Raw genomic sequence first — 24,889 nt, 5'->3', positions numbered from 1 at the left:
TATAGAATGACTAGACGCATTTTTGGTGAAACTAGAAATAACAACTAAATAACACTTTGGGTTGAGGAGTGAATAAAATTTAGCATCAAAACTACCAGGTCAATGTTTTACAAAACTTCAGTCCTGAAGGAGATGACGGCAATGAATTTGGTTTACTCCAAACCTTTGTGGCTGAGACCCAACTGGGTTTGCAAACCTCAATTCCCCTTTGTTTTCGGAAGACGCAATGACATTCGTTTCATTAGAAAATGAAATGAAATGCTGTCAAATTCAAATGGATTTGGTTTTAAATGATGCAACGAATTTAAGTAAGCTAGTTCCTTTTTTTTTTTTCTTAAGGCTGCACGTACAGAACCATTGCTGTGACTCTTTGCGCGAAAAGCTGCCAGTCTGTCAGAAAAAAAATAAATAAATATGTGGGCTGGTCAGCAGCAGAGAGAAGCTGCTTTAATAACAGAGCGTCGTCACGGTGACGTAATGGAGAGAGGTGTTCATGTGGATACAGAGGGTGAGGAGAGGCCACTGGATAATAAGGAGTCTTATTTTCATGGAAAACATTACCTGAGGCACTGAGGTAAATGTAGCGAACTACTGACTGACAGTCAGATGGTGCTGGAACCTCTATTGCTGCCTTACTCATCATGCAGAGCTCAGGAAATATTTCTAAAAAAAAAAAAAAAAACTGGTAAGCTAAGCAGATGCTTAGACTAAATTGGTTAGGATTAAAATGTATCACTTGAGTAAGGAAATGTCCTTATAAACCCTGTAGCAGAAACCAATGCGGATTCACGGCTGCAGAAAGTGCAGGTTATATTTACAAAGCACTGTTCAGGAGAAAGTTGGCACAACTGATACAAATGATAAAATCCTCCAAAGTTCAGATTCAAACATTTAATCTGTTCAACTGTTCATTTTAATCCCTCCAATTTTACAGCTCCACCAACCTTTTCTTGAAAAGTTGGCAGAACTTTTAGAAAAAGAAAGGGAGATTTTCACTTTTTGTCTGATTCAATTTGTTGATTTGTCTTTCCTGTTTTTTAATGTACTACAGCAGGGGACACGGCGATTATTTCATAACATAAAATATTGTCTGTACACGCCAGCTCTGCCACTTACTAAAGAGTACTACACACCACCCATCGTGGCATGTGTCCCTGCATGCTCCTGATTTCGTCTGTGGAGTAATTTATGGACAAACCTGTTCATGGTGTAGGAGAAGGCACAGACCCAGTTTCAAAGGAAAATGTGAAAAAGAAATTAGAAGCAGAAGAAAGGACAAACCCTTTAAGCTTTTCTAATTAATTCAAGAAACATTCACAATTCAGCCATTTTTTTTGTAGGAATGACTTCGGACTGAGGCAGTTTTAAGTTTGAGTTTGAGATGCAAACACAGTCAAGGAATATAAATTTGCAATGGGGTTGGTTAAAGACTCTTGCCAGTAATAAACCTGGAGAAATGGGGAGAGAATACAGATTACTTTGACCAATTGAAATCAAGCTGTCCTTTTTCATCCAGTCCACAATGGTGCACTACTATGTTGCTTCATCATCACTGGGGCTCAGCATTACAAAACCATGTGATTGTGACACTCTTGGTAAACATTGTTATGTCAGTATCATTTTTGAAACACTTTAATCTATTTGAGGTGTGTATATTTACTGCAGCGAGTGCAATAGGCCAAGTATGACACTGTGAATTTATGACACTTAATACACAAGCCAACAATTCTTGCATTCCAGACAATCTTCTGTGACATTAATAACACACACACCGATACACACACACATATAATCATCCTGAGATGCAGCTTGGAAATCATTTTTGCAATACTTTAGAAAAGCACGGCACATACAATAGAGGTAAAAAATAATCTCTGGACGTGCTGTTTTTGTGTGCCTTTAACTGTCGCATACAAACACGTGCAGTATTTAGTGGACACTTATCCGCCCTCGTGCACAAACACTTGAACGTCTTGAAGTGTGTGAGGTATATTACCTCCTGTTGGCTATGGAAGACAGCCTTCACTGTTTAAACAGGACATATCCTGGATGGATCCAACAATGAATCAACAAAAGGAGACAAAGACACCCTTTGTATCAACAGAAGGCGTTTCGCTGTGTTTAAATATATATGTATTTCTTTCCCTATATAAACAGTTTCCGAGCTAGATTTGAGGCAATTGGGTATATCAAAAGAGAGCTAGTGGATTTGTTTCCTGACCCATCGCACAGAGGTCACGAGCAAATCAAAGATCCTTTCACTCTAACCGGCATGCTGATTGACACCTGTGTGCACCACTCCAGGCTAGATGGATGTGGCATATCAATGCGCCGGCCTGTGTGCACGAGTGTGTCCAACACACTCTGCAAGCACAGAAGAGGGGCCTGTTCTGGCTGACACAGTCCAGGAAGCCTCGTGGAACCGTGGAAATAAAGACCCCAGTGTGTGCGCACGAGTGTGTTTGCGTGTGTGTGTGTGTGTGTGTGTGTAAGCACTGTGTGTTTTGCCAGTTCACAAGAGCAGACGGATGCACAGACACACGGACGTATACGTCTTCCTCTGTTCTGGTAAAATCCGGGACGTTTCTGCAAGGACACTCATTCGTATCTTTATGTCACAGTTACAGGTCAACTCAATAAATAACGGTGGTCTCTTTAACACAAGAGTCTCCGTCCCCCGATACACACATAACGCCATGTCCTACCTCAGCTGTTTTTCTATATGTTGTTTTTATTATTTTGTTTTGTTTTGTTGCCTTAAGATTAAGGTCAAATTAACTGGTATTTTATGCCCTTAATATGGAAAATGTCAGAAAAAAATTGACACCGGGTGATTTTCTTCAACAAAGACACGTAAAGCTGTTTAGAGCTGAAGGTTAGATGGTGTGAGATCGTTTCAGGGCAATCTCAGAAGAGTGCCTCGATAACGAAATAATCCTAAACATATAGCCAGAACTAGAATGGAATGGTTTAAGATTAAAGCATATTGATGTTTTGCATAAAGTCCGGCTGAGAATTTGTGGCCCAGAAAAGGCGATGTTCACAGATTGAGTCTTACCAAACTGAAGCTTTTACAAAGAATAAAATGGAGACGTTCCCGTGTTCCTATGTGTAAAGCCGCTGGAGACTCGCAGCTGTAAATGGTTTTGTAAAGGTTTCACATAGAGGGGCTAAATACAAATGGGGAGGGCGAAAAAAACAAAACAAAACAAAAAAAAAACAAAAAAAAAAAACCCCGCAGAAAACAATCCAGTCATCCAGTTCACAATATTGCTCTACTTGTGTTGGCCTGTCACATGTCAGAGTATGAATATTCCTGCATGGCTCTGTGATTATGTCATGTGTTGGCAGGTGGATATTTAACAGCCTCAGCTGAGATTGGGCCAGATGTCACAACTGCTTCTGCGGTTTAAATGGACTTTGCCACTTCAGCAAAGAAAACCTCCAAGTAGCAAAAGAACCAGTGGCCGCGCGCACACACACGCACACTCAAGACACACTGTAAGCCATCTTTATAATTCGTCTTCTCCACTGCAGTGAATGAACACATGCCTTCCTAAACAGCTTAATTTGTTCCAGTTGTCACGTTCAGTATTGAAAATAGGCTCTCATATGAAAACAAGCTTACCTGTCAGGTGCTGCAAAGGGAGATACAGCAGTAAGATAATAAATACACAAATACACCTGCCGCACTTAAAAAAAAAAAAAAAAACAGGCTGTGCTATTCAGCTGTATTTTCCCTCCCTTATGAATCTGGATTTAATGATTTACCATTCACTAGCCAGCGTCAAATTGAGTCTCTTTCTCGGGAAACAGGATTATTAACCTCCAAAATGAGATGTGTTGTCTTCAAACAGTGATGTCATGTGACACGACATCTCAAGATAATTGGTAGAAAATCACAAAGTATTAGCTCTCATCAGACAACAAAATCGCGTTTTTGCAGCCAACAGACTAAGACTTAGGAAGTTTAATTTTAAGTTTGTTATTTACAGGAAACATTTTTTTTTGTTTGTTTTGCAGCCATATGGTGTGTTCCCCATCTCAAACGCAGACAATAGGTTGCTTTTCAGGACAGGTTTCATAAAAACCCACATCTTGTCAGGACGGCAGGTTCACTGCAGCAAATCAACCCACGGTGTTAATATTCGTCGCCGCATCGCTTTTAGGCTCCGTATTTCATTTAATAAAAGCAGGACATCCCACTTACCTCAAAGGAACAGGTTTAATAATAAATAATCATAAAAAAAAAAATCCACATCACATTCACGACAACTAATTGGAAGAGGTGCTACGTTTTGTGGTGTTTTCCCTTTCGCTTACCTTTTTTTTTTTTTTCTTTTTAAAGCAGTAAAATGACGTTTAATAATTTACCTGTTGCGGTGGAATAGCGGCGGGGATCGACATCCAGGCTGACAATCAAAACTCGTAGAGAAGGAGGAACCGATCCAGCAGCCGGGGCGGGCGCGGACTGGAAATGGGCGTCTCCAGCTCCGAGTCAAGCTCCGTGGGTTACCGTAAGTATTTCCGACGGTCTTAAAAAATAAAGTTTGTTTTCCTGAAGAAAATTAAAAAAATAAAAAAGAAAGAAAGAAAGAAAGAAGAAACTAGGATTTGAATGAAGTTTTTTTTATTATTATTATTATTTTAGTTTTTACCCAACAGGCCTTTGTGGTACGCTACATGCTTCTATTGATAAACGCCAGAAAAGTAAATTCAGTTCAATTCAATTCACTTAAAAAAAATATATATATATAAATACTGTATTACTTCAAAGGGTAGGCTATATTGGCTGTTTTCGAAACTCGTGTAATCTAAGTGTCTTAAATGAGTCGCTGTGAGTGATGATGCTATCGTGCAGGATGGATCTCAGGTAGCAGCCAGTCTTGCAAGCAATCTGAAAACGCCTCTGACTGAGGGTTGTTGTGAATGGCTATCATGCTAACTGCTCAATCTGCAGCAGAGACGATATTCCATTTATTTAATTTTGGCGCAAATGGCTCTCCATAAGTAACATGTCCCGGATGACACAATTAGTTGTTGTTCACATGCAATGATTCACCACATGTGCTTTTGAGATGGTTTTGGATTTTCTCCTTCTCCCTGCTTTTTGGTTGTGCTCTGCATCCATGTGGCTTCCTTTTCAACGCCAGTAGGATTTGGGGTCACAGTTCAGGTGGTTTTGAACTTTTGAGATGCTAATCAGCTGTTCCTCAAAAAGTAAGAGCAAAAACCCTTCCAGCTGCACAGCTTCCCAAACCAGACGGAGTAATTATCGCAACATTCAAAGTGTCAACTAAAAATAATTATGAACAAAAGTCTACAAAAAAAGCAAATCAGAAGAACTACTCTAACACACTTTAAAAATTTAAATTAATGATCTTTTATAATTATGTTTAACATTATTAGTGTTAACATAATTATTAATGTTAATAAATGTTAACTACTTGTTTAATATATTTTGAATATTTAAAAAAAATCTATGTAATGTATTAAACTTTAAATAGCAATGTACTATCTCAACTGTACACTCTAGACTACTTCACACGTCCTCGTTTTAGGCAACATGCTTGGATTTACAAAAAATAGTTTTACCTCAGGAGCAGCGTTTTGGTGTCATTGTCTGCAGTTTTAAAATGTGTAATTTCAGACAAGCCGGACTTATGCTATTTTTTTGAAAGCTCAAAAAAATACGATAAAAAATAGATCCATTCAGCTCTATTGGTAATAAGTGCTTAAATTCCTCTTATGTGGACAGAAATCTGTAATTAAATGCAATTATGAGGTTAACTGTAAAGCCCTCATGAAAGAAGGAATCCAAGTTTCTGTCGGCCAAGAGCGCCACTTACAGCCCAAGCTTGGTATTGTAGCTTATTTCCTTTTTAACCTTTCTGAGTTGGCGGACTGATATCTGTGGAAAATAACTTAAAAGAATGAATGAATAAATAAATGAAACAAAAATAATACTAATAATAATAATACTCTTTTTTCAATACATAATTTGCTCGTCTTAAAACCCATCTATTTTACTTGGCTTTCAACACCAGTGGGATCTAGTTTTAAATTTTATGTTTTTGTTTTTAAACTGTTTTTAAATTACTTTTTTATTATGTTGTGTTTTTAAATTGTACAGCACTTTGTATCAACTGTGGTTGTTTTAAAGCGCTTTATAAATAAAGTTGGTATGGTATGGTATGGTATAATTTGCTTTTAGGTCTAAAAATGAATACATGTTCTGAAAAAAATAAAGTCACGCGATTACAGCTCAAGTGATTTTTAATCTGTAATTAGATTCTCACTTAATATTGACAGTTAATTTTCAACTGCTCGAAATGCTATTATGTGGAATAGCGCACAAACTTTCAACACTGACATGGGAAACTCTACTGAGCATATCCTGACTGCTATTATAGAAAAACATGACTGTATATGGGTGCATTAAAAAAAAAAAAACTTCATCACTGACATTATACAGAGGGGTGCAGCATGATTTTTTTTTTTTTTTTAATTTTGAACCTAAAATTCAGGTTCTTAGAAAACTGGAATTATAGATAAAACCAACGAACCATCATTTTTAATACATAAAAAGGTTTAAATCCTATATAATATTACCATATTCACTGGTACTACACTGTGTGGAGACGTGCTAAAACCTGCAACAAAAGTGAAATTAGTATATCTGTGGGGTTTTTAAAAAAACAATATTTTTTAAATAAATAGTGTTAATCAAAGTTTATTGATGATTTAATAATAAACTTAAACAGATCAATTCAGCTCTATTTAAACAGTTTCATTTAACATAACTGGAAAGAAAAACCAGACTCAACAGCCTACAACAATTTATTTCAGAAAAAAAAAAAAAAAAGAAAATCGAAGTGATCAGGATTAACTTTAGTATTCCTGACCAACAGCAATCTTTTTCAGCTGTTCTTTCACTTGAACCACAAACTTTAGCGTATTTTAAAACAAAATCCTTCAAACTAGACTCAAAAACTAAACTTTTGAATTGGAAAATAAAATAAAAATTCAACCTTTTTGTTTTTTTTTTAACTGTAGCCCATTAAGCAGCACAAATCTTCCTATTCAGCCGTTTCAGGAAGCGAGTGTTTCAATTAATGGTAGGCGCCTGAAGCGTTGTCATGCTATTTGTTTAGAAGGCCCTGAACAGCTGGTTTGGCATGTATCCTAAATGAAGAAAAGATGTTTGAGCTTCTCTCTCAAGGACGGCCAACTCCTGGACTGTCGGGGCCAGAACGTCCACGTGACCCGTATAGTTTCCGCCTGGGGAAAGATAATGGACTTGTTGGTGAGCCGGTACATATTTATCACTTCTATAAAGATGCAAATGGTGACAGATACCTCCAAGAGCTCTGCGCTGTCCATAAGTCACTTTTCCGTCAAACTCATCTACAGGCACTTTAATATCCGTGTCACACTGAGTGATGGTGCATTTCAGATGCTCCTCGATTTCAGACAGAAGCTGGGATAACAGGAAAGAGGAGAGAGATGCAGAGCAAATGAGACCCGTGCTAGAAGCACCTGCCAGAGTGACAAACGCATGATTGTAAACGTCACCTTAAAAACTCCTTCATCGAACAAGGCGAGCCTTTTCATACACCACTTTTACTTTGTTGCGTCGGACTGATTCGATTTGCTCACCTCTTTCTCGTTGTACCATATGGTGCACCCTCCGTCCTCCTTCAGTCGGGTGTTGTAGCAGCCTCTCCCTCGGTTCTGACAAACGTGGTACCACACCTACGGGGATGAAAGATGAAGCCGCGTGCATTAAAACAGAGGAGCTCAAACTGAACATTGGGATTCCTACCGCCTAGATTACCTTTTCTTTTTCCATAGCAACTAGGGAGATGGCAAGTCCCATTCTGCAAGTTAAAGAAAATATTATACATCCTCTGAATCGAATATGTATTTTACTGGAATATTTTGCATCAAACCAACAAAAAGTAGAGTGCAAAATAAAGCGGAATCATTTTAACACATAAACCAAATGGATGTTCATATGTATTCAGCCTCCTTTACCCTGAAACCCTTAATACAGTTCAAGAATCAATTGTCTTCAGAAGTCTGCTCTGTCCTGCGCTTACCTCTCTGCTCTACCAACTCTGCCGATACGATGGACATAGTTCTGCTTCTCGTCAGGCAGGGTGACATTAATCACTGTTGTTGAATTTGTGAAGGGAGAAACAGGACGTCGTGAGAACAGGTGGGCAGAAGCACCGATGTGAACAAAGCGGATGCAACGACAAAATGGGTACCATAAGGAACGCCGCTGACGTCGATTCCTCTGGCGGCCACGTCTGTGCAGATCAGCAGCTTCACATCTTTTCTCTATGAAGATGAGAGGACCTTAAAATGTCTACTGACTGGCAGAACCGCATCAGAAAGTCGTGTTCGTCTTTGGTTCTCACCTTGAAGCGATCCAAGTTATTCTTCCTCTCGTTCGGCTTTCGATCACCATGAAGGCAAACGCAGGAGAACTGGTGACCTTTGCTGTCTGGACCTGGAGAAAAAGGCATTCCAAATGTATGATTCAATAATGATATTTACAAATCGGTGCTGAATTTTAAAACATCTGCCCACCTCCTCCTTGCTGAATGAAGTATTGCTCCATGTTGTCGCAGTCGATCTTGGTGCGACAGAAGATTATAGCCTGGTCCATTTTGTGCTCTTTGATGGCCCTGACCGTGTACTCGCCCTTCAGCTTCTTGATAGCTTCAGACCACATTTCTAACCAAGAAGGTAAACAGAAATATCTGTAATGTTCACTGGAAGGAAAAAAAAATTGATGTTTTCCAATTAAGAATACGGTAAAACCTGGCATAGACTTTACCTGGCGTATTGGCTCCTGGTCGGGTGTTATCTTTGGCGTGGACTTCATCGGTCTAACCGAAGGAAAGCAGATCGGAATAAATACAAAAGCTTTCCTCGTCAGCCTGTACCACTGTGTCATGTAATCTCTTTTGTGTCTCACCCGGACGTGGTTCTTGCCGAGGCGCTCCCACTGCCGGTCGGCCTTCGGGTTGACCGGCACCACCACGTGGTGGACGGTTTCCGGGACAGAGTCCTCGCCTTTTAGGTCCACCCAAGTGGGAAAATGCATGATGCGTTCGGAGAGCTTCTTCACGTCGAAGGAATGCAGTGTGGCGGAGCACACGATGACCTGGGAAGAGCAAGTGGCACTGGTTTTTAAGATTCAGCAGAAACCTTTTTTTTTTTCCAGTAGAGTTCAAACTTGCTTTAAATCTGATGGAAAACACCTAAACTGAAAATATTAAAGCAATCTCTAAGCATCCTGCAAGTCTTGTAATTTCAGTATTTTCTTCACCGACTCTTAGAGCTAAAGATAAGTGAGAAAAATGTGGGTTTATCCCAACTAATATCATCATGGAAATATTCACCAATCACATCACAAATTGCATCATTTGCATAACGTCATGCATCTCTACTTAGATTGCATTATGATTAGAGTCCTTATCATCATCTTTAATGATACCTGCAGTCTCTTGCCGTCAGAGGTGACCTGAGGGATTTGTTTATGGATTCTGTTGATGAAGTCTGTGTATCCGGCTGTTAGGAGACCATCCTGAAGACAAAGTGAACCCCGATACATGTTAAAATGTAATGAACTGTGTCATTATAATAAAAAAAAAAAAGAGAGAAAAAAAAAACCTAAAGAAATTGAAAATGTCTTTCAGAAGAAGTGAGAACTTGATGTTTTTAAAGTGGATTGAAATTTTGCAGATGTGTTGCACGTACACACTCATCCAGAACCAGGAAACGGACTTGGGACAGACTGAGTTTTCCGGTGGAAACAAGGTCATCCAGTCTTCCGGGTGTTCCCACCACTATGTCTACCTGATAACAGAATCAAACACACAGAAAGTTACAAAAAAACAAAAACAAACAAAAAAAAAAACAACAGAGAAAAAGAAACAAGAAAAGAATGAAAACTTATGTGTTTTAGTTTGTGCATTTCACATTTAAACCAATTAAGCCTATAGATACTACATACCCCCTGTTCCAGAACTGCTAGCTGCTCTTTAGCTGCAACACCCCCGATCACAAGAAGCTCCCTGTAATCACAGATGAGGAAACTTGGCAAATGCTGATTGGAGAAGATTAACACCAACACTCTGGCTCCACCTGCTGGCAATAATTTGAAATTACAAACACAGGCATGCAGTTTCCATCATTGTTTGCCAGACCTTAGCTTGGGATTTTCCACATTTTTCTTAAACTGCTTGACATTGTTGAAGGTTTGCTCTGCCAGCTCTTTGGATGGCTCAATGATCAGGGCTTTGGGTGCGTTTGATGAAGCCTTCACTTGAGTCACTTTGGCACTGCCTGCAGATTAAAAAAAAAGATCAAAAATGAATAAACAGTGGAACTTTTGAATATTGTTGTAATGTCAGAATATATATACATATATATAAAGTATTTATTATAAAAGGGAATGAATATGATTTCCATTTCAAAACTTGGAATGCTGTTCCTTTACCTGTTTGGGAAGATTTAATGGTGTGACTCTCCGGTGCCTGATCCAGAGCGACAAACCCACTTTTAGGGGGATGTTTGAAGTCTTCTCCTCCAAAGTTGAACTTCAGCTCAGCATTCTAGCAAGACAGAAACATGTAGGCTTGTATGGCACCACGGATACACGGCACTTCGTTTTTGATTTCTACTATTAAGTATTTCTATCTACTGAGCGTGGAGGTACCTTCAGGACGCACGAAGCGAAAAAGCCCTGGCTACTTAAATTTTCAGGGATGTCAAAAGCTGAACCCAGGTCGTTTCCTAGGAAAAAGAAGCAGCAAAATGTTACTAACCATCAACAGCTCAACGTGTTGCCTACATCTTTTATGATCCAAAAATGAATAATTATGATGCACCATTTTTAGAGAAGGAGATCTGCCCCTTGTCTAAATCCAGGTAGCACCCGATAGTGTCATGCATGGTAAACTCCTGCAAAGAGGGAAAAGAGATGACATGGAAAAGAAGAAAAAAACAAACCAAAAAAATAAATACAATTCACAAACTGATTATGTTTCATAACAACAGAGGAGTCATTTCCACCTCCCCGTAGCTGTCAAATTGCTTGTTGTTGGATTTCTTTCCGGTCCCACCAAAACCAAAGCCGTACTTGTCAGTTCCTGAGAAACGCAACAATTTACAATTCAGTTACTGCACAGCTGACAAGATTTTTTTTTTTTTGGTTTTCTTGTAGGCTGGAGATTTTTCAACGCATACCCAAATCCAGAGCAGCTTGACTGGTAGACCAACCCACCCGGCAGAGACCCTGGTCATTGCAGGTTACCTCATAGTAGTACTTCCCTATAATCCAATCGAATAAGTACTTTGAATGTAGGATTCTCTTATTCACAGTAGTTTGGTAAATAATTAAAAATCATGCTCACTGACCTTTTGTGACACCTTTGGTGGAGCGGCAGCCGTGCCACTCTTTGAACTCCCTGCTCTGGCAGCAGAGTCCGTCGGGGCCGATTGCTAAGCAGACCAGCAAAGAGAGAGAGAGAGACGTGTTGCAAATTACAAAGCTGCAGCTGTTTGAAGTGTTTGTCTTAAAAATCAGTTGGGCTGTCTTTTAATGCAGATGAGTTCTCTTAAACTTCTCTTACCGAAGGCTGGGCTACGATCATATGGATTCATCTGCCAGGTGTTGAAAACTAGGATGAAGCAAAGATTATGAGCAGGAAAAACAAATGCAAAATGACTTTAGTTAAGCTTTGGATTGAATAATTTTATCTGATAAATAAATAAATCTCACTTGCTCCCCCAGTTTTGACAGCAGCTCTGCCCTTCTTGCCCTCCTGCTGATCCTTCAGGGTTTCGTAGACAATCTGGATGACCGGGATACTAAAGGCCTGGTGATCAAAGGGGAATAAAGACTTATAGCACACTCAACTTCTTCTGCAAAGCTCAACCTGATGTATATGTTTGCTGAAGAGCAAATGTTTAAAACTGGACTTCAAATGAAGCGTGGCTCTACTTACTCCTGTCTTCCCACTACCAGTTTCTGCTGCCTGTAATAAGAATGAATAAGAAATTTCAGAGTCTGTAACTTGTACTTTGTGCCAGCTTTTTGAAAGTGATATATTTACAGTGCCTTCCAAAAATATTCATGCCAAACTAGATTTTCAATCATTTTTAACATACAAGCTTAAGTTTTATAGAGACAGGCTTACACAAATAACCTTCTTGAGGTTCAAATTGTAGAATTACAACCCTAAAAAAAATTACAACCAGTTCTAGTTACTATGTTGTGGTTTAATCATAGTCATATCTTGGAGTGGCTCAGTCAAAGTTCGCCTAGATCAAACCAAAAACATGAACTATCACAAATTATTTCAATAGTTAAGCAACAGTTCGAGCGGTGTAAATACTTTTTCAAGCCACTGTGCACAGGGGGAAGCTTACCATTAGAACATCTCCTCCACCAAGAATCAAGGGAATGGACTCTGCTTGGATATCTGTTGGCAGTCTATAATTAAGACAATGAAATAATCAGCGTAAGCTTTGCAGATAAAATGAGGGAGGAACAAAAGAGCAAGGAATTACTGCTATGGATGATTTGGCAAACAGTGTAATATAACTCACAGCCAATCCATCTCCTCCACAGCCTGCGCGATTTCAGGCATAACACCCATTTCTGCGTTTGTAAAACACACAGTTAGTGTTTGAGAGCGAAGGTCTGGTTCTTAGTAATAACTAGCTGCTAAAATAGCTACTGAACAAGTAGAGGTTAATTAAATTAACAAGAAAAACTCACCAGAAAAGGCTGCCATTTTTGCTGCAACGAGTGCTACCCGAACGGATGTTACGTGTTCATAATGACCGGCTCGGTGCAACTAGTTTAAGAGAACGTCAAAACAGAACAATCACAATAGTTCCGCATTAACAGCAGTATGGTTTAAAAACTGCGTTAGCAAAAAATTTGTGTTCTTATATAAATATAAAATTATATTGTGCAAGGTGAAAGCAGGCACAAAAAAACACAACATTTTTAGGGAGGACCAATACTGTAAAATTGTGTGGTTTCGCTGTATTTTGTCTCACTGTGCTTGCCGTAGGAGACATTTCTGACAGCTGTGGCAATCATGGCTGAAGACAACTTAATGGAAGGCGAAGAGGAAAACATTTTATACGATTTATTAGTCATTACGGAATGGCCACCGGAGACTGACACACAGGTTTGTCACCTCAGACATTTAGTTAGCGTTGTTAGGTTCGCCATGGTCTTTTTTTTTTAAAGAATAATTGTTAATAAAGCACGAGAAAGTGATCTGGACCCTGCCAGCAGCGCAAAGCCACGTAGTAGAAACACTGGACAAGTCCTACTCCAGTTATGCAGTTTTAATATTAATTAGGTTTATATGTGTATAATTCCTGCTCAATGAATGTAGTAAAATTATTATATATGCAAAGAAATGGCACTTTTCTTACAGACTTTTAAACTCACTGTTAGCAAAGTTCAAAAGAATCTGTTCAGTTCAATTCTGTTCAATTCAATTCAGTTAAATAATAAAATATGTATACACATTTTAACATTAAACTTATAACAAAAATTCTTGTATGTTATGTGCCTACTTTTGTTTTTATTTACATCTTTATAACAGCAATTGTCCTGTGTAGCTTTAGTCCCACAAAGATAAATAACTGTTTATTTCTCCTATCATTTACAGTTACGAGGCATCAAGGAGTACAGCACGTCTGTAATTGCAAAAGCTGTAACAGGTGAGTTTCGCTTTATGTTTAAGTATGTTTAACGTCGACAAAAATAAGGTCCACGGCTTTCTATTAAAGCTGTGAACCTGTTAAAGGTTATTTGTGTATTGTTTGTTTGTATATTTCCACCTCCATGTGAGCAAAGACTCCAGTTTTTAATAGATGACTTAGGTGTCCTACCTGAAGCACAACAACAACTTATGCATTCTCAAGGATTCATATCAAAGTCCAATAAAAGGCATAGGGTTGCACAATATTAGAACATCTTTCTTGAATGTTGAAATAATGACATTGGTTGCAAAAAAACAAAACAAAACAAAACAAATAAAAGTAATATTGCTCTTATGCTTTGGATAGAAGAATAGATCCAGATAATGAATAGTATATATCCACCAACTGGAAATTTGTATCAGGGTTGATACATCTGAACATTGCAGGGCATTGAACTGTAGTTTGAAATCCTTTGTCTTGAGGAAAGCTTTTTCATGTGCTAGAGTAAAATGCTGAATGATTAATGTGAGATTTTTCTGGCTGCTATATACTTCAGCTGTGAAATGCCTTTGTTGGTTGCTCTTCTTTTTTTTTCATATCTTCAACCCATGTGTGCTTTACTGACTTGTTTTGTATGGAGTTTAAATGCATCATCATCATCATCATCATCATCATCATTTAAATGCATTTATTGTCGTTTATTTTATAATATTGAGATTAACTTTAAAAAGAGCTATTCTGAAATCAAGGTAGAATACAGTCAATCCCATGATACAACATACATCAGTATTCGGTATTATATACTTCAGGCTTACATTTTGGTATGTTTGTTAAAAAAGACATTCATCCACCAAATGGCTTTTTATTGTTGAATTAATATATATATATTCAAAGCTTTAACAGAAATTTACAAAACTATCAAAATAAAATTGGAAAAAGCTTAATATACTGAAGTACGTTATCAAATGCTGGTTTCATACCACTATACGTACAATCTCAACATTGCATACAATGCAGACATTGCATGTAATGCCAAAGGAAATAAAAAAACTGCTAAATTAGGTTTCTGCAGGGCTGTTTGAAGTTGAAGTAAAAATATGACAAACTAATTCATTTACTAGGGCTGGGTGTATTTACTGAAATGTCCACTTTAGCTCACTAACTTTCATAAATCTTCCTCAGGACCGTTCCGATTGCTCCTTCACTATATGTGGTATAGGTAAGTTTGTCATTGAAACAATGAAACACTGTTGTTATTTTAACTGCATATTTGCTGGTCCTCCAGTAAAAAAAATATTTTTATTATTGAATTAATATGTTTATTCAAAGCTTTAACAGAAATGTTAAAGCTTTCGTTGACATAAAAGCTTATGTCGACAAAACATAAGCTTTTGTCAATCAACACCATAAAAATGAAAAAAAAAAAAAAAAAGAAATTGGAAAAAGCTTGAATAGATAAGTGTGGTTATCCATCTCATTAAAGGGGCATTATTATGTAAAATTGACTTTTCTGAGTGTTGCTCTGATTTTTTTCATGCATGTTTGAGAAATCCTTTAATCTACTGTGGCAACATTAGAAATGTAGCATTTTAGAAAAATAAATATTTAATATCTGGATACGTCTTTGTCTTGTAAAGCATTCCCTCTTTCAGACTCAAAGCAGTCAGTATACATTAAACTTTGAGCTAGCTCCTTGGAGGCTTAAATTTATGTATATTTTGTTAAATATAAATATCCAGTCTATTTGAGACATTCATATTTGTACTTCCGCCGTTATTATTAGTGGAAATCAGGAAATGCTCACCAAAGCCACTCCTTTGGTCCTGCACACTGCCTGCTGGAATACATTGAAGCAGCCGTCAGTGTGTGAAGCAGTGAGCTTTGTAATGCTTTAGCCTCGAGGCCTTCTTATCCTCCCAGCAGGGGGCTAGCTAACACCATCAATAACTGTATTAAATATTTAACAACTCTTCAAGCTACATAAGTCTTTTTTTATTTTATGTGAAAGGTCCAGCGTTTTTATAATGTATAAACTTTCTACCTTACTTTTTTTCTGTGCACAAGGTGAGAGATGATCAGCAGACTAAAAGGTTGTCATGAAATGTGAGACCCAGAAATAAAAAGCAGTTGTATTAAAAAAATAAATCATTTTTATAATTGGATTGTTGCCAGAGTGACAATGCTAAAGTATTTAATTTTAGATTTAATTTCCACGTTTTTAATGAATTGTATTCAGTACTTTTTATATGACATTTCCTTTTGCTACTGAGCAGGAAGAAAATAATTACTTCTACACTCAGTTCAGTTAAGCCTTTACAGTCGTTTGCCTTTATGAGGGCTGATATTGCTACATCCACTACGTAAATTAGCATCTTTGACAGCTGAGTTAATAACCTTCATTCGTTGAAAGAAAAATACAACCAGGAGGAGAGAATTTGGATTGTGGGACTGTAATAATTTGCTGGCAGCATGTGTGTCTTCAGTGGTGGAGTCGCCATATCTTCAGACTTGGCTACCACTTTGAAATAAACCAATTTAATGATTTACTTCAAAGAGCATTAAAACATATGGGTTGCTTAAGCCAATCAAATTCAGTCACTTGGAGAAAGGAAAATATTTTATTTTCAAAAATAGCACATTTTCTTGGTAACTAGGTTGAATAGTTAAAATAAATTTTGTTGGATTTTGGTAATTTAATTTTTTTTTTTTTTTACACATTTGGACAAAGAGCACATTCTGGTTATTAGTATCAAGGTAAACTGAGAATTTATACTCATTTTTTAATATTTAGCAAATAGAAATAGGTTTGGTAGTTCTAATTGATTAAACAAGAACGGTTTTGGCATGACTCAACTTCAGAAAGTGAAAAAAGAAGATATTTTTAATTTGGTAAACTTGTGGTTTAAGCTGGGGATGCTAGTTTTACTTGTTAATGTCCTTCTAATTAGACACCAGAGAAGGTGTTAGAGTGACTAGAATGAAGCTTACAATAATGGAACACTGCCCATCCCCCACCTGTTGCCAGCTGACTGCAGATGTGCAGTTCAAAGAAGATAGCATGAAAGAAGATAGCGCTGGCTGTCAGGAAATATTTCTAGTCTCCATAAAATAATTATTGTGTAAAAACTAAAGAGAACCAGACCATTAAATAAATATAATATGTTATATAACATAATAAGATGAAGTGAAAGCTCGACATTTTTCCTCAATGTTATCATACTAGGATCATTTCTAATAAACGAACAAAGACAAACTAATAAAGAGTAATAAAGACAAATTGTTTTTGTGTTTAAACCTTTTTTGGGGAGTATCAAAAAATCCAAGTATTGAAATAAAATTATAATTTTTTTTTAAATGATCAATTTGAAATTGATTTTTTTTCCCCCTTTCTCAGCCCCTCCAGCTCATCTCTGCCTCTTGGTCTCGTTCGACTGGCAAACAAGCAAATCAACTGGCAGCTGGTTCTTTCAAGGTACAACAGGAACATACAGTCACTGTCTCGCACGCTTTCTTTTCTTTTTTTTTCCTCTGGTCATCAACATGTAACTCATCTGTGGTCAGCTAATAATTTGTCTTCATCACAAATAACAATACAATGTTTTCATTGTATTTCATTGTATTGTATTTGAAAACAAATACTGTTTTCAAATGGTAATTGTTAACTGACCCAAACCACAAAGCAATGTTTCTGGATATGACCTGATCTGGATGTTTATTCATTTTAAGTCACTCAACCTGGCTTTTTATTCCCATCTTCACATTGTTCTTTCCAGAAAAACACACAAAACGTGTCTGTTTTTTTTTTTCCACTTGCAATTTCATGTGTAGCAATAAAATGACAAGTGTTTACCCCTTTCCATTAACTTCCCTGTCCTTCTGCTCTCTCTCATTTCTTTTGCTCCTTCATTCCTGACCGCTCTTCTGTTTTACTCCACAGTAATGGCAAACTATTGGCGGTTGTTCAAGATCAGTGTGTGGAAATTAGGTAATTACAAAACTCTATCTCCTCTTTTAAAGCCCTGTGCGAGAGCGATAGAGCCTTTTTAATTAACGAGGTGATTTATCACATTTTTGTTAGAAAGACTTCCAGGTTCAACTTGCACCTGAGAAAGAAGAACCGTTTTGTTGAAGCATGTACAGTCAGTAGCGATGTAATGACTCGGTGGAGAGAATTCGAGTTAATTTAGCACACCTTTAACTGCTGCTGTTCAGTTCTTTTGAAACAATTAAGCAACGCTTCCTCAAACTGGTACGTCTAAATGGTAGAAGAAGCAATCAGTGGATATACTCCTGAGAATATTTGTGGTGGTTATTTCCAGGTATATCCAGTTTTTAATTTTACACTAAGAATATCAAAACCATACTGTACGGTTGTAATGTAATGATTAAACTAAGCTGGTTTGCCTGAAAAAAAAAAAAGAAAAAACAGTTTGAAAAGTCACACTTGCAAAACCTGCATATATTTTAAACTGTTTTCCTGAATGTCAAAGGTGGTTCATTTTTTCCCCCATACTTAAGGAGCTTCACCTGATAATGAGTTCTGTAAGTCACCTGTGCAGGATGTATAAATGGAAAACACAGAGTCACAGTTTGGCTAACAGAGATGCAGTAGTGTCTTTATTTTTAAGTAACATATTTGTCATATTTGTAAAATAAACAATGAACCTGATGTTGTGGATCAGCAATCTGTTTTTATTTTTTGTTTCACATCTGTAATCCACTGGGCTAATTTGGGGTCATTGGCTTCCCGACCCTGGTAAAGTCTTTGCATGCCCGTGTTATTCAGAGTGAACTCACCTTCTTCACAGTTTTTGCTTACGTATGCATTTTCTCCTCAGATCTGCGAGAGATGACTTTGGCTCTGTCATTGGAAAATGCCAGGGTAAGTTCTGCTTGTTTTGTGGTCTTAGTTTATGTTAATTGAACACTAAATCCTCATAACACAGTAAACACCTCTTCGGTTTGCAAAGAACTGAGGTCTGTACGGTTCATATGTTTCTACTTTGTGTTGCTGTAGCTTTAAATTCAGTGCTTGTGAATAAATTGCCACAGAAATGACACCAAGGAATTGCATATCAGCAAGCAGCAGTGACCCAGATCCAATCAGATTAGGAGCATTTAAGTTATTAGCCTTTTGTTGACCTCAGCAAGCTCTTGAATGCATATTACTTGCATGAATTACAGCACTACTGCCTAATAGCAGTAAATCACCCTCGCTTTTCCAGCCCAGGATCTTAGTACAAAATAAAGAAAAAAATACAGGAGATTTTCAGAATATATTACTAAATTTCAGATTAATAATTGAAACAATAATTTTATGCTAATGATTTGCTATTAATTCTGATGAAAAAAGTAATCACAATTTATTTTTACTCAGAAAGCAAATGACAAAAAATGTAGATTCTTTGTTAAACTACCCAAATCATAAATTGTTTTATGTCGAATTTCTTCTTAATAATTGCTGTATTAAAAAAAAAAAAAAAAAAATAGAAACATCCCAAAGAGAAATATTGATCAAGACCACTTCGAAAGCTTTCCTAACACTGAGCCAACTTAGTGTGTGGATATTGATATTAGGAGTTAAGAATTGCCTATTTGTCCATTCTTGTCTGATTTGAGTCTGCGTTAAGAAAAATAACTATCAAAACAAAGTGAGCGACTGGACTAGACTGATGAACAACAGCCAAGATAATCACTTCTACTATTTAAATTGCTATCCATTAACAACATAGTGAGATTAATACGATTAGAGTAGCAGGGGGATCCAAAACTTTTCTGCTGTATTGCGTCTAATGTTTCATAGATATAAACATCACCCAGCGCTACTTGTCTGGAATGCTGCTGGATTTGAATATTATACAAAACTGGGTCATATTTTCTCTTTTAGAGTGCAAGGATTACAGTCAGAGTTTCTGCAGCAGATACTTTAGAGCATTGAAGTACCTCTTATTCCCTGGTGGACAAAACAACTTTGAGTGCACCCAACTTGATTTCTTCCATAATTGTAATTGATTTAGCATATCTATCGTTATGAAGGCGAATTGTTTTTGAGTGTCTAAGCAGTCCCACCACCTGGGTTTTGTTAGTAAATATATTGTTCTTTTGTTTTTCTTTAATGAAATATAAATCTGTACAGAATAAAGTAACTGCTCATGTCACACTATTGCATCCCAGCCTTGCATGTGAAACAAAATGCTGCCACATTTGGACACGTTAAAAGATGCAACAACATACTAGGATAACATACATGATTTTGTTGAGCATTACAATATAATCCACCTTTTCCTCTCTCTCCTTTTTCTGTCATCCCCATGCTCAAAGCACTCTGCATGAACTTCAGTGTCTTTGCCCCTGAATCCTAAGTGGGCATTGATTTAATATGTTGCGTCGCTCTAGGCATGAATTTTTGGAACCTAAAGATGCCAAGTATATGGAATAACTCCACTTTCTATTAAATTAACATAAATGCAACTCAGATGTTGCACCAATAACTTTATAATGTTAATTCATCTTCTGCTGCATTATGCAGTTGTCAGTGTTGAAAATCCCCTCATCCCAGCGTGCCAAGAGCTTGGAGTGTTTGACATGGGATGCGACCTGGCCTTATTTTCTGAATAATTCAGCTAATAATTATTTTGCCACTCGGGGCAGCTGATAGACAGTGTATCAACCATTGATCTCACATCCTCATATGGTAACAGATTGTGAAGTACTCCAAAAAGTAAAATGATGACATCACTGTGAAAAGTAATGAACTCTGTACTTGTGTTAATGTACAGAGTTCTTCAGTCTGTCTTTCCAATCCATATGCATTATCTGTTGGAAGAGCCTCATAAATGATTCATATGTTTTGTGTATGTTTACAAGTAGACATTTCACACAATTCTCTATTTCTTTGCTTTTGGACCTGTATAAGAACAAAACCACATATGTGCCAAGACAAGAAACCTTATGACAGCAGCTCTTAGGCTCTATTACATAAAAAGTCCACAGAGAATACATTTATAAACTTGTAACAAAGTTATTTATTTTACTTATTTTGAACATAGCGGTAGTATAAAATTACGCACAAGAAAGAGGAAGGCAAAATACACATTGTTTTTGTACCACAGTAATCTTAACGTGCTCGAAAAGGAGTAGGAAGAAGTAAAAAACTTATGAACTTCTGCCCCATAAACTCTTGCAATATTTTCAGATGGACCCTCATCAATAAATCTAATCAAAAATAAAAATAAACAGGTTAATTAATTTTATCTGGGTTTACATATGTCTAAGTATATATACCCACACAATCAAAGATGATGAAGCTGATTAGTCAATTTGTCCGTGCAGGTTCCCCCTCCCCCCCCCTTAATAAATAATTTATTGAGGTTACCTTTGCCTCATTAAAATTAGTTGGAGCTGAAACATTTAAGTGTTGCATAAAACCTCTATTAAATACTCTTTCACAGCACCTATGCAAAGCAGGTAGAGGTAAAAGATGCAGAGTGAAACCTGCTGTGTGGGTCCAGCAGCACCTCCACTTCTTTTCTTATTCTGTCATTTTCTTTAGCTTTATTTTTGTCATCCCTCCCTTCCCCTCGGTCCTCCGTTCTGCTCTGGCGAGCCGTCATTGTGATCCGTTGTTCCTAATGGTTCATAGTGTGGATAACAGTAGCCCCTGGGCGCGTGTAAACCCTTCCCTCCCTCCCTCTTTTTTTTTCTTTTTTCCTTTCCTCTCCATTTCATCTCTCTTTTCCATTTTTTTTCATACTTCATTTCACTTCACGGAGATTTGTTCTAATGGATTTCACTGTGATCCTGCTTTTAATGGCGTTTTCTCTTAATGGATGAGCATGAACGTGTGTGTGAGCGCGCATATGTTCTCGTGTCCGCTCATTGCATCCACACCTATGTATCACCCCCCCCCCCCACACACCCCTACGCTTCCCCCCTCTCCCGTCTGCCTCTGTTACAGTAGAGTTGTCTCAAAACCTCTGTGCATAATTCATAAGTGTTGAGCTCTGATAAATGCATCTGCAAGGCTTCAGATAGAAGGCTACTATTGGGTCATTGGGTGTAATTCTTCTGCCTCCACTTTCGCTTGGAGGGGTCGGGGGGTGGGGGGTGCAATTGAAGACACAGTAGCATCTAATTTTCTTGCTCCCTCAAAAAAAAACATGCATATGGAAATGGAGCCCACTGTGTTGCTGTCCACAGTTCATAATGGTAGATAAGATGGCAAGTTTGTGAGGGATGTAATAAAGAAGAGAGATTTAAACATAAAGATGCAAAAGAACAAGAGGAGGACAGAGCTTTATAGCCTGCCTGTAATCTCACTATCTGCAGTCTGATAAGTTGTCTGCCTCTTAATGTGCTCCTTATCCGATGGCCCTAAAATGTGAGCAGTCGTTGTGTTTTTAATCTTTGTGTCTCATTCATTGTCTCATCCCCGGCTTCTCCTGTCCTCTCTTTATCTGCCTCGCCTCCCACTTCTTCTCTTTTGTTCTTCATTTAAAATTCCAGTCATACAATATCCATCGCCCCCGTTCGTTAGCGCTATTGCCCACCAGGGGTTGCAGCAGCATTTCACGGCCAAGAATTTCAGTCCAATAGATGCCGGGAGCTCCGTTATGGGATATCAACCACAGAAAAACATAACTTGCCTTTTCGGAACGACGCGGATTGGACACGTCGCTGTTGCCACAATAAAAGAAGACCAGCTTGGTTTATGCAGGTCTCACTTTATTTAACCCGCCTCCCCTCTCGCCCCCCCAATTAAGCATTCAAAACAGGTCCTGTGCCTGGGGCCTGCCAGCCCCACCTGGTTCCTCTGTCAAAAGGAAGGATGACAGCGGAGCCTTGAGCACATGCCAGCAGGCACGGATGTGCTTCATCATTGCGATATGGTTGCCCTCGCAGCTCTGCTGAGCCAGCACATTCCTAAAACAGTAGCCTATACTTCAGTAAAAGCTGAATTTATGATGCCTGTTCTCCTCCCACCTTTTTTTTTTTATTTTCCTATCCCCAAGCTCGTTCACTTTCTCTCTCCTTGCTTTAATCTTGAAAGCATACAAGTGTTTCCCCTTTTAAAACACAATCGCTGAGCTGTTATTTTTGTTGTTTATTATAGATAAATTGGTCTTGGAATTTTAGAAGCACTGATTTATCACCCATTTATCACCCATCTGTAATCATTAGCACCATACATTATAGAAGATATAATCTAGAATGCTGTCTCATCTGACTTGATTTGAAAGCTTTTAATTCTTGAAATTTGATCACTTTGGGATTAATTATTCATTTCTTACCATTTTTCCCACAGTGCCAAAGGATCCCAACCCTCAGTGGCGAAAGGTGGCGTGGAGCTACGACTGCACTCTGTTGGCATATGCGGACAGCACAGGCACCGTTCGCCTTTTTGACCTCATTGGCAGCGAACTTTTTGTCATCCCTCCGGTAATCATGCTTATCCAAGCTGTTTGACATCTTCTGACAATCACTTTTATGCTCCCTGTGTTGTATTTTTCCTTTTTTTTTCTTTTGAAAAAAAAACTAAAAAAATTCCATTGATTTTCAGCCTACAAAATCATCAAAAAGCAACATACTTTTATATACTTTTACTTTTATTATTTTAGGTCAAGAACCTACATTAATGCAATGTATTTTTTTTTTATTAGTTTCTGGAAAAAATTATTTAAACACTTAAATACAAATATTTAGTTATTCTAAAAAAGGTCTTCTGAGTAAAACATTGACACCCTCTTAATAGCCAATGTGTCCTGCTTTGGTTGAAATAATTTATGTGAAATGGTTCTAATAACCTCATATCAATCCTTATCATCAGACTGAAAAAAGCTTCAACCACTTTTCACTTTCAGCTGTGAGTTCTTTGAATTTGTTTTTTATGTATGAACTTTTCACTTCTTTATGCTCAGAAGCTGTAATCGTGTGCTCAGCTGATGCGACACGCCTATGTGTAATTTTAGCCGGGTTGGTTTAGGTGGGCAAAAATGTGGACGAGTCTTGGATAATGCATTACCACATTTTGCAGGAGTCTTTCTTGGTGTAAAGTTTATCTATATTACTTGAAAGCGATGCTAAAAAAATATACTAAATGTCCAGATATGTTAGGAAAATGAAGGGTGTTTTAAGGTGGGATTTAAATTTTACCTGACATTTCCTGACATTATGGTTTGATGCAAAAATGTTAAAATGTTTACCGATTCCTCATTAACGTCTAATATCTGTACATGTGATATGTTATTGAATAGAAAAAGTTCTTAAGTCCTCAAAGAAAAACACAAACCAGCATATTATTACTCAACAGTTATTTTTGCAAATTCAATCAGAGATAATGGAGAAAAAAAAAACATATGGTGAAATGGTTCTTTCAGAGAAACTGGCTAAATTCAGAATCCGGAACGTGAACACTTTTGAAAAATCGTGTATCAGAATTGTCCTAAACTACAATCAGTGCAGCTCTGCTTGTAAGAGTACAGTAAGATGGTTATGAGGATTCAGACATCCATAATCCTCCTGAGACAAGTCAGGCGAGACTTCGACTCCTGCTCTGTGAAACACTTTGAGCTGCCTGTCACGTCTTGAAGTACATGTTTGCTTGTCAGACACCCTCTGCACTCCTTTAGTCTGTCATGGGGGCTTTTTAGTTCATTGTCTGTTGCTCCTTCTTCCTCTTCTCCTCCGTCTCTGCTCTTACTGTTCAACTCCTCCTTTTAATCCCATCTTCATCAGCTCCCACCTTTAAATTTTTCACAGCTTACTCTCCGAGTCGTCTCCTCATGTTCTCTGCTGTCACATTTCTCTCATCCGTGCATGTCTGTGTCAGTGGCTCTCCCCCATGCTCCCATCAAGTCCATCTTCCATCCCTGCCTCATTTAATGTCCTCTGTGTGCAATATATTATTATTCCTGCATTTCTGTCCATCATTCCCTCCACTGCTCTGATGGCGCTGGCAGACGGCGAGTGCAGACTCTCGTCCTTCTCCCCAGCCACACTTACCTTTGAAAGTCTCTGATCCTCGCTCCTTTAGTGCACTGCTGCTTTGTTGTGTGCCGACAGTGAGTGCGCTCGCACACTTACATCAGCTCCCCTCAGCTCGGCTTCGCTCTTCCTCCTGTTTGTCACTGTTAAGTGCACA

At 37.9% G+C, this 24,889-nt stretch overlaps 2 protein-coding genes across 2 annotated transcripts in view; one reads left to right on the top strand and one right to left on the bottom strand.

Moving 5' to 3' along the window:
* Nucleotides 1-6,717: 6,717 nt before the first annotated feature.
* Nucleotides 6,718-12,906, bottom strand: ddx1 (DEAD (Asp-Glu-Ala-Asp) box helicase 1). Its single transcript, XM_007552996.2, has 26 exons — nt 12,803-12,906; nt 12,631-12,682; nt 12,451-12,514; nt 12,027-12,056; nt 11,801-11,897; nt 11,652-11,699; nt 11,437-11,520; nt 11,266-11,349; nt 11,092-11,168; nt 10,908-10,980; nt 10,736-10,812; nt 10,517-10,631; nt 10,224-10,362; nt 10,031-10,091; nt 9,775-9,873; nt 9,512-9,601; nt 8,990-9,178; nt 8,849-8,900; nt 8,599-8,745; nt 8,427-8,518; nt 8,274-8,346; nt 8,103-8,175; nt 7,838-7,880; nt 7,660-7,755; nt 7,360-7,480; nt 6,718-7,281 (listed from the first exon to the last, which is right to left on the bottom strand). Exons 1-26 carry the CDS (start codon nt 12,816-12,818, stop codon nt 7,151-7,153), a joined length of 2,223 nt encoding a protein of 740 aa, XP_007553058.1. The 5' UTR covers nt 12,819-12,906; the 3' UTR covers nt 6,718-7,150.
* Nucleotides 12,907-13,090: 184 nt separating this feature from the next.
* The window catches only part of nbas (NBAS subunit of NRZ tethering complex), a 185,490-nt gene continuing 173,691 nt past the window's right edge, over nt 13,091-24,889 (top strand). Inside the window, exons 1-7 of the mRNA XM_007552995.2 lie at nt 13,091-13,223; nt 13,716-13,767; nt 14,932-14,968; nt 17,144-17,221; nt 17,687-17,734; nt 18,588-18,631; nt 23,054-23,187. Coding sequence (XP_007553057.1) covers nt 13,131-13,223; nt 13,716-13,767; nt 14,932-14,968; nt 17,144-17,221; nt 17,687-17,734; nt 18,588-18,631; nt 23,054-23,187 — 486 coding nt within the window. The 5' untranslated portion in view covers nt 13,091-13,130. The remainder of the gene's footprint in view (nt 13,224-13,715; nt 13,768-14,931; nt 14,969-17,143; nt 17,222-17,686; nt 17,735-18,587; nt 18,632-23,053; nt 23,188-24,889) is intronic.

Source organism: Poecilia formosa, unplaced genomic scaffold (assembly GCF_000485575.1).
Source record: "Poecilia formosa unplaced genomic scaffold, Poecilia_formosa-5.1.2 Scaffold53, whole genome shotgun sequence".
Taxonomy (NCBI): domain Eukaryota; kingdom Metazoa; phylum Chordata; class Actinopteri; order Cyprinodontiformes; family Poeciliidae; genus Poecilia; species Poecilia formosa.
Note: the sequence above shows the minus strand (reverse complement) of the source record. Positions and strands in the feature narration are given on the sequence as shown.

What these genes read in the sequence shown, in the direction of transcription:
- ddx1 (XM_007552996.2), bottom strand. An exon ending in GTGGAAAATCCCAAGCTAAG is followed by an intron (nt 10,092 to 10,223) that starts GTCTGGCAAACA and finishes CTGTGATTACAG; the next exon opens with GGAGCTTCTTGTGATCGGGG. An exon ending in AGAGTTGGTAGAGCAGAGAG is followed by an intron (nt 7,881 to 8,102) that starts GTAAGCGCAGGA and finishes TTTAACTTGCAG; the next exon opens with AATGGGACTTGCCATCTCCC.